This window comes from Ammodytes marinus (genome assembly GCF_949987685.1).
Source record: "Ammodytes marinus genome assembly, chromosome: 15".
Lineage (NCBI taxonomy): Eukaryota > Metazoa > Chordata > Actinopteri > Uranoscopiformes > Ammodytidae > Ammodytes > Ammodytes marinus.
In genome coordinates this window covers 19,711,597-19,725,805 of record NC_137219.1, presented here as the reverse complement: position 1 = coordinate 19,725,805, position 14,209 = coordinate 19,711,597, and the positions used below count along the sequence as shown (strand labels likewise).

Here is a 14,209-nt window from a genome sequence, read left to right as displayed (position 1 = left end):
TGATATTATCCTGATTGGATATTAAAGGGCCATCACATAAAGGTTAAAGAAGTTTTAGATAATCTGGAAGAGAGAAAATCTCGGTACACTTTATTTGAAGGGATATGCATAAGACTGACATAGCATTGTCATTACAGTGTCAAAAATGTCAAAACCTTCCGCATATGACAGTTTAATGTTTTACCGCATAAATCAAAATAGTTTCTTTACGTTTGATTGTTAAGCCTACTATGACATTTTTACGACAGGTCTCTTTTTTTTTTTTTACTTTTATTTTAGTGGTTTTATGTTTTTTTTTACATATGGACAAAAAAAACAGAATAAGTAAACACATACAATACATACACAACACCCAAACCCATCTCCCCTCCCCCTCCCCCCTCCCTAATATAAACAGACAAGGAATACAGAAAAAAAGTGAAATAAATAACTAAGACAAAATGATTAAGAAAATAAGCTATAAGTACACAAGAAACAAAACAAAGCTAAAACAAAAACAAAACTGGGTTAAACCTCACACCTTTTGGTTCCCTAAGTGCCGCAGCACTGGGCCCCATATAGCGGGGAATTTATGGGGGTGACCTGACAGCTCATGTCGTAGCCTTTCCACATGTAGAATGCCCACCATTTCCCTCAGCCAGGTATCAAACTGGGGGGCCAAGTCCACAGCCTCATGATACATCTTTTGGCAATAACCATGCCATACACCATGATTATGCGTGCATTGTGGTCCAATTTTTCCAGGGCTGTGGAATGTCCGAACAGGGCAGTTTCCGGGTCAGGAGTTAAAGACACATTTAAAACATTAGAATACCATTGAAATACAAGACACCAAAAGTTGTAAAGATTTGGGTATTCCCAAAAATGGTGAGCAAGTGCACCCTCTGCAATCTTACATCTGTTACATAAAGGCGAAAGATCTGGGAAAATGTTATGCAGTTTAACCTTAGAATAGTGCAATCTAAGTGTGACCTTAAATTTAATTAACTGAAGCCTCGAGTTTATAGAGCAGGATTTTATGCTTTTTAGCGCTCCCTCCCAGACATCGTCAACGACAGGTCATTTTATTGGTTAATGTCAAGTCGACATAACCAAGATTTAGTCAAGATATTTTGTCTTAGTTTATGTTAGACATCTCATTCAATGTCAATGTTGCATTACACGTGACATAATTGACCGAATGACACTTTATGACAACAGTCATAACTATTCATAATGTTCAGGACAGGTGTCATGTCATGACAGTGTAATGATGTCAGTCTTATGCATACCCCTTCAAATAAAGTGTTACCAAAATCTCGTCACGTAAGGGACAAGGTTGAAAATTAAAATTGAATGCCCATGAACTCAAGTGGCACCGCATTAAACACTACACTCTTGAATAGCTTTTTTAAGTTTGAGTAACAGTAAAATTGTTTCTTTGATGAATTCAGGTGCCTCTATATCAGATGAATGTAGTTCTTAAATAAAATGATGCATTACTTTTCATTCCTTTGTTGTGTACCATATGCTGAAACAATTGGGTTTTGATATATTGTTGTACACTTTTGGCTTGATTATTTTACCGTTGTTCTGCTACTTGTGTCTGGGTGTCTGATTTGTAAAAAGTGTTTGGACCCCTCAGATAAAACAGAAAAGAGGTTGGTGCCTTGTGTAGTGTTTCTACATTCTTATAAAGTGTACAGGGTAATTACTTAAAGTCATTTTCCTGAGTCTATGAACATGTTTGGTTTCGCAACGTACAACGTATAATGACAATAACGTCTAAGGGTGTATTCACACTGGGAAAGTCCGCTAGTTCACTTGCTTTGGTCCAGACCAAATAGAATTTAGATTTTTTTTGTTTGGTGTGGTCCACTTTCATATTGCCCCTTTTGCAAGTGACCCAGCATTAAGAAGTAAAACCACACGTGATCTGAGGTCATTCATTCATTGGACAGACATTCTGGGGTGGAGAGAAGCAGGAATCACAAAGTGAAATATATAATTGATATTATATGGGGTTAAAAATAATAAATAAACAAATAGGCCTACATCTAGCCTATAAATAAAATAAAAAAAACATAAAATTATTGTTGTTTCATATGGTTATAATATGTAGGCCTGTGTCAATGTATGGCGTGTAGCCTACGATGTGAAACATAATATTTATTGTATTTCTGCTGCTGGACGCGCGGCTTCGCGAGGAATAGGCTCGGCGCGGCTCAGCTCCAAACTGACACGGGGATAGTAATGACGGTCCCATAACATAGGAAGCAAAATAAAAACACGCACTCCATAGGCTTAAAAGCGCAGCGTGAACCTGTTATCACTGTGCGGGAGACGCTCCCCTCTCCTTCATCTGATCACTGAACACATCAGCATGTTTACGCGTCCTGTCTATCAAATGTAACATATTCGCCTGGGACTCCCGGTCAAACAAACCACAACTAATATTCCTAACAATGGTGACAACAACACTTTCCCATAATGTGAAGCTAACGGCGATTTATTAAAAAAGAAAAGGCACAGTGCTTCCTGCAATTGGGTCGGATCGAGTCCGGACAAATTCACACCGCAAACGAACTGCAGCAGAGAAACGAACTGCTTGGAAACGCACCGAGACCACCTCTTCGGCTGGGTCTCGGAGTGCTTGTTTGGTCCGCCTTCGAGTGCGATTGCTGTATTCACACCTGCCTGAAAGCTGCGCACCAAAGGCGGAAGTACACCTGAGTTTGTTTCAACCGAACTAAACACGGCAGGTGTGAATACACCCTAAAGTCTTTGACACCAATGTCTTCAGGTTCACATCACCAGCCAGGTACAATTTGAAAACTGTTCCATGAGCTGCATGTCACATGCCGAACAGACTGTATGGATCTGACCTACCTTAATAGAATTGTTTCCTGTTCATCTATCCATATTCTCATTTGCCTCATTGGCTTCCATTTTGAGTATAGCGCCAAATGTCCTCTCGTCATCACCCCAAAGTCCACATGATCAAGTAAACAGACAACCTGCACCTTGCTCGTCTGTCCACCTGCCCAGTGGCGTGCACAGATATTTTCGGGGGCAGGTGCTCATTGCAAAAAAAAGGCCACAATATATTCTATCGATGAATGACCAAATCATTTTAAGGGTACTTGTACAAAATCCCCCCCTGGCCGAATTACTTTTAATACCCGGCCACACATAGGGTTTTTCTCAAAGTAATTTGGGAGACTGTGTTTGGGACCCTGGACCTTCTAGGGGGATCCGGGGGTGCACTTTGAGAAGAAAGCTAAGGCTAAATCACCTGTGTCAATGTGGGCTATTTAGTACTATTTTCTGGAGTGATTTGGAGACACAGAATTACCAAAAAGCAGAAAGAAAAAATGTACATGTTTGAAAAAAAAAAAAGTTCGGATTTTTTTAAATAATCCCTTATCCCGAATTCTCTCTTTGAAGTCTTTGTTAGGCCCCTGATCTCCGTACTAATAATATCCTATTAAGGTAAATACAAGATTACTGCAAGTCTTGTAACATAGAAATAACTTATGGTTGGGACAAAATAATATAATTAACTTGTATAGTGTCATGCAGGGCCGCCGCTCCCTATACGCAGAGTACGCAGACTGCGTAGGGCACCAAGTTCCTGGGGGGGGGCACCCCAAAAAAAAAAAAATTATAATTATAATTTTTTTTTTTTTTTTTTTTAATTAAAAAGGAAAAAGAGATGGTCCGGGTGCCCCCCAAAATAGTTTTTTTTTTTTTTAAAGTTCATGATAATCATTACATTACAAAAAACATATAAATTAGTTATGAACAGGCCCATCGTTGTTTTTTCTTAATTGTGTAACCTATCCAGGGGTGGATTACTGCACAGGCACACCGGGCACAGGCCCAGGGGCCCAAGGGCTCAGGGGGGCCCTTAGCCAGAGATACAGATAGTAACTTTTCATGTTGCATAGTCAAAGAGCTCAGTCACTGATGTCAATAACAGGGTCCAAAAAGGAATAGCCTAAATATAAGTACTCATTAAAATGTAACAAGATAGAAATCATCATGGGCCCCTCAACTAGTAGGGGAGAAATACAAAAGCAAGTTAAAAACAACAGCATTAATAGCTCTGTCTAAGGGGGTTGAAGGCCCCCTCACACATACACAAATAAACTTTATATGTGTGAATTCTAAATTGTTCATATCCACCCTATATCTGTTGAAATGGGCCTCTCCATCATAGAACATGGGTCTGCAGACCAATCTACTGTTTTTACAGTTGCAGAGTAAAGAGTGCTGCCTGTTTAAGAAAAATCTGAAAAATAAGGTTCCTTCTGCATCTCAGGATTTGATATCTCTCTAGTCTCTAAAATTTCCTCACAAAGTGCACCAGATTGATGCATTTTACTTTAAAAAGGTTAAAAAAAATTCCACCCACCCCCCAACAAGGTACAGGGTCCCTCCAACAATACCCCAAGATCCTGTGGGAAACACTGACTTCCTTAATATGTTTTTGCCATTAATTGTATGTATCCGTGTAGAAAATTCAGTGTACCTGACTGGATAGGGACAAGTGGGGGGCCCTTTAAGAGTGTAAGCCCAGGGGCCCATTATCTCATAATCAGTCTATGATCCTATCACTCAATTCCTTTGCAAAGGCAGTTTTTTCACAAGTTAAGCTGTTCTTTCTGTTAGTAAATGCTGGCAAATGTGCCAAAAAGCAGTCGCAGAGATCTTGTAATGGCAAAAAAAATTTGCTCGCGCCCTGCGGACGCGAGCTTCTGGGTGTTTTTTTTTTTGGGGGGGGGGCATCACTGACAATTTCTGCTTAGGGCACCCAAAAGCGTAGCAGCGGCCCTGGTGTCATGACTGATTTAGTACCACCAACCCACTTTGCGTAGTTAAAATAAAATGTGTGGACAGCTTTTAAGATATTTCAATGACATTTGAGGAACAGTTCAACATTTAAATCTGAGCTTTAAAAGGCCCTGAACAGTTAAGATACTCTGGTCTTGACTCTGACCTTTCATCTTCATCTTCCTCCTTGCTGCTGGTGGATGCTTTCATCCAGGAGAGCAGAGAGCTTGGTTACATTACAACCAGGCACAAGGCTACATTGGGAATTGCCTGTTAGCAAATAAATTACTGCATGTGTTAATTATATAGCCTAAAGTTAACCTAAACAACACTAAATATTCAGCATACTGATAGATTCACATGCTGTACCAATGACAAACTCCGCCGACATTAGTTGTGTTCATCACGTCATATCTATTTTTTTGGGAGGCTAGCTTGTTAAGCAGGACAGTCGGCTAATTTATGCTCAGCTGTGTGGCGCTGCATGATAGAGGCTACTTTGTAACAGAGACAAATAAATGCAAGTTATAGCTTGGCAACTGAGGCTTAGGGGGCAAACAATACACTCTTGACTCCATTCAATGTATGTGTTACCTCGCTGATGGGGCAGGGCACTCTGCGCATTCACGTTGACAAAGGAAGTGTGTGCAGAGGAGGAGGAGGGGGGGCATATTTCTTGGGGCATTATTGTCAAACGTTTTTAAACGTTGAGCATTTATAGATGATAATGTCGGCATGGGCCACATACACTGTAAAAAAAAAAAAAAAAAAAACGAACTTTCAGATTTTTTTATTTATTTATTTTTTCAAAAGGGCACTTGATTGGGCCAGGGGAAAAGGGCAGGTGCTTCAGCACCACTTCAGGTCTACCTGTGCACGCCACTGCACCTGCCACTACTGAAATTTGATTTCCTCCTGCTGTCACTTTATTTAAGGCAGTCTTTAGGCATATTTTGACACTGATAAAGATTAAATCACATTTCCAGCTATTGAAACATTTTCATCACTTTAACTTTGGATTTTTTTGCAACTTAATGGTCTTCACAAAGATTTGAACATGTTCAGAAAGTTTAATTTATACTTTAATATACTTTTTCAACAGATGCGGAATAACAGAAATCCTATGCTACCTGGTCAACTATTCGCATTTCGATCAAAGGAGCCTGATTTGATTTACAATCTTACAGTCGAATATTTGCAAAATGTGAAACAAAGATCATGCTTTTCCGGCTAAATGTCCGTTTTTACATGTAATTGCTTGGATTCTCCCAATTAATCATTATACATCACCTATTGTGGTATAGATATCAGCTTATTACTGTTAAAGGAGAAGTAAGTGATATGGTCCTTTTATTTAAGTTCCTGTCAGTGACTGCAGTTAGCAGTCCCCTCCCTCGTCCCTACGTCGCCACCACAAATGAACACGCAGCCGTGTTCGTCAGAGACCTGCCTCTTTATAGCGCTCTGTCTCCTGATTGTATAAAAACGAGCAGTTGGGCTACCAGCAGCTAGAGATTGAACCCTGGCTCTCTCTAGTGATTTTTACCCTGCATGCATTATTTTCTGTGCATTTCCATATTGTGAAAAAATGGCAGACTCACTTATGTCTAAGTAAGGCACCTAGGGTGTATTGACACCTGTCGTGTTTAGTTCGGTTGAAACAAACTCAGGTGCACTTCCGCCTTCGGTGCGCATATTGCAGGCAGGTGTGCATACAGCAATCGCATTCGGGGGCGGACCAAACATGCGCTCCGAGACCCACTTGAAGAGGTGGTCTCGGTGCGCTTCCAAATGCACTCTGCTGCAGTTCATTTGTGGTGTGAATTCGGCCGGACTCGATCCGACCCAATTGCAGGAAGCACTGTGCCTTTTCTTTCTTTTATTGTTTAATAAATCGCCGTCTGCTTCACATTATGGGAAAGTGTTGTTGTCGCCATTATTAGGAAGATAAGTTGTGGTTTGACCGGGAGCCCCCAGCGAATATGCATATTACATTTGATAGAGATGCGGAAACATGCTGATGTGTTCAGCGATCAGATTAAGGAGAAGGGAGCGTCTCCCGCACAGTGACAACAGGTTTACGCTGCGCTTTGCATGACGTGCGTGTTTTCATTTTTGTTCCTATGTTAACGGGACCGTTTATACTATCCCCATGTCAGTTTGGAGCTGAGCTGCACCGAACTGACACCCAGCTGATTCACAGCTAAATCAGCTGAGTGTCAGCTTGAGGCTTTTCTTCTCGCGAGCAGCGTGTCCAGCAGCAAAAATACAGTAAAAATTATGTTTCACATAACGTGGCATTGTCATAGGGCTACATATTATAACCATATGTAATTTGATGTTTTTATTCTATATTTATTTCGCAGTTTTTACTTTGTGCTTCCTGTTTCTCTCCACCCCAGAATGTCTGTCCGATGAATGAATGACCTCAGATCACGTGTGGTTTTGCTTCTTAATGCCGGTTCACTTGCAAAAGGGGTAATATGAAAGTGGACCACACCATACAAAAAAAATCTAAATTGTATTTGGTCTGGACCAAAGCAAGTGAACTAGCGGACTTTCCCAGTGTGAATACACCCTTAAACCCAAACTGCTCCAGGGGCTGTACTACGGCTGACCATGAGCGCTGACCCCCTCCAAAGTGTGGTAACTTGAGAGGGGATATGTGGAAAGACAAATTTCAATGTAACCATTGACTAATAAAGTAACTTAATGTTAAGTTTTCACTTGTAGTTTTGTAGGTACATGCTATACTTGCTTGACCAGCCTTGGAAACCCTGATTGGATATTTTTCTTTCATTGTGGGTGCAAATTATCTTATTTTAGACACATACAAGCACTGAATCTGTGATCACCATACTGAACTTGACTTGTTTCTACATTTAATTTGGCTTAATTTAAGGAATAGACCTCAACTCCATGAACATCTGACTTTTACGATTATGTTTCTAATTTTAAAAAGTGGTATTTGAAGCAGGAAAAAACTTAACTAAATCCACCACCACCGTTAACAGCTTCTCATTTAGTTTTGTGGCCAAGAGTTGCTTGCAATGCCAAGGTTTATCATTTGATGTCATTAAATGTCATTCCGGAGGCAAATTCCATCTAGTGATACCAAGTGAGATAAGCTCAGAGAATAACGGTACTGTAGAAATTGTGATGAATATTTTGGAAGCTGATATAATGTATTGATGACCATTCTCATCATTACATTTTGAGCAACAGCAAGGTATGCAAATGATGTAAATTCACCGAGGTCAATGTCAAAACATACTGCAATCCCTCCTCCTCTCCTGTTTAGTGTAACTATACTGATACAAATTATAGTTTGGAGGACAAGCCTAGTTTAGCCAGCTCTCAACTAGAACATTTACATTACAATCTTTATTTGAATTTTTTCCAACATATACAGCCTACTTTTTGAGATCTAAAAATACTATGTACAAGTGCATCTAACGCATGTTTTAAGGACAATTTGTATCATACATCAGACAATCAAAAACATATGGACAGATCCTTCTGTAGTAACCTACCAAATAGTTCTATGATTGATTATGGAAAGTTGAGTCGATGTGGGTATACTAGAAGATGAGATTTGTGGTTCTATTATTAGTATTAAAAATGTTTTGAGATAATGGCAGTGATAGATGGTTGTATAGGAGGAATACTGTATAAAGATGCAAACAGACAATATTTATCAAAATAAACACATACATGTTAATGTTGGACCTTTCTTTGTACTAGTATGAAAGAAGACATGTTACGGAGGAAAATAAACCTGTGCCTATTTTTGCCTGCAGTGTCTCCCATTAAATGCATAATATTTTCAATAAACAGATAATCAACCAACAAGGATTTCTGAACTAATGATCTGACAGTTACTTCAACTTTAGGGATTGCATGACAGGAAATAAGACTGGTTGTGGCTGAACATTGACAAATTGAAGATTAAGACAGATACCAGACGGTCTGTGATACGTCTGACATGGGGTCTTTCTCATCTCTGACGGACACCTGAGCACTGCAGTCTGTGGTCATGGATGTTTTGTAGTCCAGTCATTTGACTGAGCTTCAGTCTTCTTTAGCCCTAACTAACTCCTTGATTGTTGAAAAGTGTTTTTTTGGGGGGGGGGCAGGGGAGAGGATTTGGGCTGAGGGATGTCTGGTTGGGACAGCGACACCCTTCGAAAGCCGTGTGTGATAATGTGGAGTAGAAGGTCAGACGGAAGGCGAGAGGTACCTGTCAGTGTGCCCTGTCCTTCACACTTATCAACACATTTTTGGGGGGTTTGGCATCCCATGGGCATGACGTAGTAAGTTAGTAATCTGAGTCCAGTGATGTTTGGATAAGCACCATCAAGCATAAAGCGGTCTTTATTGTTCCAAAATATGTTGGAATTTGTCGAGGAACTTTATCCGACGGGGAAGGCGTGCCGATGTCAGCCATGTATTCAGGCCAAAGAAGTCTGCTAAAAGATTCAATTCCATTTTCCAAGGTTGGACTGGGACCTGTTTTCTTTCACATAATATCGAATGATTCAGCATAGATAATAATCGTCAAGTTGCTTGGATGTGTGGAGATGATGGCTGGCGAGATCCCATTCAAAAGGGTGTCTGTCTTATTAGGTGTGGTTTTACTGTAGCCATATTTGTTCTTCTTGCCCTCAGTCTGGCATTGCTTTTAGGGGTTTATACAGTATATATATTTTTTTGTTAGCCCTAATGCCAGTGGTGTTATCTATAATGCTAGTGGTGTCTTCAATTTCCCTGGGTGAAAATACTTAGTTTTGTCACGTTTCATTCAGAGTCAGTGGGTTGTACCTGTTTAGCAGTGAGAGTCCAGGCGGTGGAACAAGCATTGGTGCTCTCTTATTAGATACTCTGTTGGATTTGCCTCTGCTGCGAACAACGGCAATCCTGGCCGGGGTTGATGCTTTTGTTTTGGCACCGGAGCTGTGCTAGTAGGAAGCGTCATAAGGGAAGGCTGGTTCTGGAGCTCTGCTCATCCAGTGGTGTTTGGACATATCCAAGGGAGCGTGTCAGCCAAGTCAGTGACAGGATTCTCTTTATTTAATGTGATCCAGTGTATAAAAGTCTGTCTTTGGTAGCTCAGCACCTGATGCAATAGCTGCTACAGAGTCAATGAATTGCTCACTCTCACATAGTTGCTTCATAATTTCAATCTTATTTTTTAAACAGTCTTATCCTCTTAAACTCAAATTTAGGTTAATCTGAATGTTAAAATGTATTTTTCTCGCTATACATACTTTTTTATATTTCCAAAGCGCTTTTTTTCTTTAATCCCTCTTCCGTAAATGTTCTGCTCTAAAAACATATATATTTAACACGATAAAGGATTCTTAATTTATCGCATTTAATATGTGAACTTAAGAAATTACAATTATTTGTGCATAAGGAGTATGCTGTGTGAAATATTATATTTTCACTTACCATCTAGAACCTATAGCCTTGATAAGCTGAATACTAGCTGTCACCACCAGCAGTGATTTTTCAAAGGTATCATTACAAAAAAAAAAAGCCAGAGAGTCTCTGCTTATTGCTGGTTCATTACTCCTAAAGACTGGAAATTGGAAAATGATTGGCAAAAAGCAGCAGAAGTCAGAGAAACCGTCACCAAAACTGACTCAAGGATATTTACTGGGGTATATGAATAACAATACAATAGTGTCGACAAAAATGACCATAAAATGAATTCAACACCTCCTGACACAGTGGAAAAGTTTACATTGCTAAATTTTAGAAAGTTGGAATGTATTGCACACACACACACACACACACACACACACACACACACACACACACACACACACACACATAGCGTCATGAAGTTGCATCAGCACCATCTTGAGCATGAATTTCATGTACACTGCTCAACTATCAATGGGCCATGACTCTCACAGTTGACTCCAGTGGCACCGTTGGACCCTGAATGCTAACTAAAGTATTTGAAAATGAAATGTCTTCAGGGAAACTTAAGGACCACTGTCAATGGCCTTTCTAACTGTAAGTAATTCCTACAGTCCGCGTCTTAAACTTTTAAAATAGGCTTGGAAAATAAGTCCTATCCAATAAATTAATACGATGGTAGGCTAGTCATTTTCAGAGTTACTCCCTTTTATAGTGTATATAAAAGGGTTTAAAGGTGGAGTCAGCGATTCTGGAGAACGCTTGATGTCAAAATCACTTTTTTTCAAAATCTGAGAATATCTCCCCACGATCTGCTACCCGCCGATACTGTGTGTGTGCCAAAAAACTAAAACAATATGATGTTAGAACACAGCCTAGCCTAGCCTAGCCTGAATTATAACAAAAGAGGCCCACTGTAGTGAGCAACATTCCCTTTTGCCTAAGCTGTATTTTAAAAACTGGATTTTTTTGTCAGCACACACAGTACGGACAGGTAGCGGATCGACAAGCATTCTCCAGATCGTGAGGAGATATTCACTGATTTTGACAAAAAACTTAAAATTGTATCGATGTGGAAAACTTGCACATCTGTTCAATTTAAAGGTTGATGACTAAAATAATAACAAGATGATCCTCATTTGTTGTTCCTCATTAAATTAAATGATCTGATCATAGAAATTATAGGTAAAGCATTTATATCTGGATACATCTATTGTTAGTTACTATGGGCCAACATTGTCAGCTTACAAGTTGTGTATAAGCATTGGCCAGATCTGTCGATGTATGCATGATACAAGATACAGATACCTCGGAATGTTACGTAGAGTTCCTGGACCTATCAAACAGCCAAGTGTCTGAAATACTGTCAGGGAGATAAGATTATTTTTCAAACCAGTCAACCGAGGACAAGAGAAACCTCTGAGTTACTCTACTGGGGCTTGGTTCACTTAACCTTCGCTCTATCTGAATATAAGGACAGGTTCAGCAGTGAACTCAGCGCTGTATTCTTCAATCTTTATAGTTGTTGTGGATTTTTTGATTTCAAAAACTGACCGAGAAAATGAAGTGTTATTCTGGTGAAGTTTACCTTGTTATTTTGCTCTGCATTAACTTTCCGGGTTTTTCAACCGAAGAATCCAGTCATTTCAACTGTAAGTAAATACTTTTTAATAGCACAAACAATCCAAATGTTAGGATTGAATCCTTACATTTAGATTGTTTGTGCCATCATGTCATGAAGTTGCAAGATAAATAATTTAGTTACACTACACTTAGTGGTGGAACAAATATTCAGATTATGTACTTAAGTAAATGCAGTGTACATCGAAATACTCCATTACTAGTAAAAGTCAAGATACAAATCCTGCTAATTTAAAAGCAGATAAGTATTAATAGAAAATTGCATTTATGCCTTACTCTAACCCTGATACAAGTAAAGTCCTGAATTCTATGTTTTACTTAAGAAGAAGTACATAAACATTTATATCTACTCAAAGTCCCAACAGAAAATGTACTCATCAGGCAGTAGGATCCATTTCAGAAAAATATTGTACCTTGTATTATCAGATTATTATTATTATTATGATAATTGATGCATTAATTGCAATTCACATCATGACAATTACTTGATATGCAGCTGGGTAGCTTGTGCATTTCAATAGTCCTATCTTATCTTAATATAATAAGTCATAATGTATTTGTTGATTATATTTTGTGTTTTGTAGCCAAATCTGAGTAAATAGGAAAATAATACTACATTAATTAACTCTCAGGTCATTCTTAATGCTATTAAAAGTTGGTTAATACACATTTAATACTTCTTTAGCATTAACTAACTGTTACTGCTTATTAACTGTTATTTATAGCAATGCTTTCTATAAGCATTACATATGCTTAGCTAACCATTACTTAGTAAATAATTAACTAAGAATAGCGGTAACTTAAAATAGCAATATTTGATAATATGATAACTTGTTTACAACAAACTGGACTGGTCCGACCACATACACGCTCTATATAAAAAGGGTCAGAGCAGACTCTTTCTGCTGAGGAGACTGAGGTCTTTTGGGGTGCAGGGAGCACTCCTGAAGTCCTTCTTTGACTCCGTGGTGGCATCAGCCATCTTTTATGGAGTGGTCTTCTGGTGCAGCAGCACCACTGCAGCTGACAGGAGGAGACTAAACAAGCTTGTGAAGAAGGCCAGCAGCGTGCTGGGACGTCCTCTGGATACCGTGGAGGTGGTGGGGGACAGGAGGATGATGACTAAGATCTCGTCCATGTTAAGCCACGCCTCCCACCCAATGCAGGACACTCTGGCAGCGCTGCACAGCTCCTTCAGTCACCGGCTGATTCATCCCCGGTGTCTGAGGGAGAGGTACCGGAAGTCCTTTCTCCCCGCTGCTGTCAGGCTGCACAACAAACTAAGCTCTCATTAATCCATGTTCATTTCAGGACTTTTGGACACATGGTCATTTTACTTTATTTTTACTTTACTCACTGTGGACACTTTAATTGTACTCAGCTGGTGCAATATAAATACGCTGAAGCACTTTTTATATGTATATATACTATATATACTCTTATTCCGTCTGTATATCTAACTAGAAATTTTCTTACTGTTTCTTGAATTGTATTGTATTTTATTTATATTATATTATTTTATTACTATGTGTCTCTATTGTATGCAAGGCTGCTGTAATTCCGCAATTTCCCCACTGAGGGACTAATAAAGGATTATCTTATCTTATCTTATCTTATCTTATTATATGACAATTAACTTTATTTTAAAAACATATAAATATTTTATAAAAAGTCAAAATATGAAAAGTAATTGTAGCTGTCATTGAATATGGCATCAAATATATCAAGTACAAGCACCTCAAAACAGCTCTAATGCATGTATTTGTAAAGTGTATTTAATAACTTTTCATCAATGTCAACAAATGTTATGTTATGGATTGAGAGTGTCCAATGTCTGCTGAACTGTTATGAATATCTTCCAGCAACATCTGTCAGAGAATTTCTAATCTCCTCCTATGAAGAAAGCCTTCACGTTGTCCAGGAAGCCTTGCACTCTGGACAACGGTAATGAACTATCAAATTGGCTGTGTTAGAAAAGCCCTATAACATCCAAAAAAAAATTGGTGTCGTTTGAAAAGACGCAATACATTGTGGGGCGGTTGAGTAGGAAAAGCAACCTATCGATCCATACCATACACTAAATCTTCCCAGAAGTAAGTACTCATCCGGGCATTTCTCGCCTACACAAACTCGCATACACAACCACATATTCAAAATTAGTATGAATAGGACATTAGTATGGCTTTTCGAACACAGCCATTGTCTTTCTCTGTTAGAACTGACACAGTACATTTTCATGAGGACAGGAGAAAACAACTTTTTTTCCTTTTATCTGTCAATTTCTCTGCCCAGACAAAGCACAGCCTTGTCTTCCACAAATGTGTTT

General features: G+C 39.1%; 1 protein-coding gene across 1 annotated transcript in view; it reads left to right on the top strand.

Annotated features, from left to right (window-relative positions):
• LOC307261989 (thyroid peroxidase-like) overlaps nucleotides 1-13,178 on the top strand; it is a gene marked incomplete at both ends in the record, with an annotated part of 40,013 nt that extends 26,835 nt beyond the window's left edge. The window contains one exon of the mRNA XM_080042720.1: nucleotides 12,862-13,178. Coding sequence (XP_079898846.1) covers nucleotides 12,862-13,178 — 317 coding nt within the window. The remainder of the gene's footprint in view (nucleotides 1-12,861) is intronic.
• Between the last annotated feature and the right edge of the window lie 1,031 nt (nucleotides 13,179-14,209).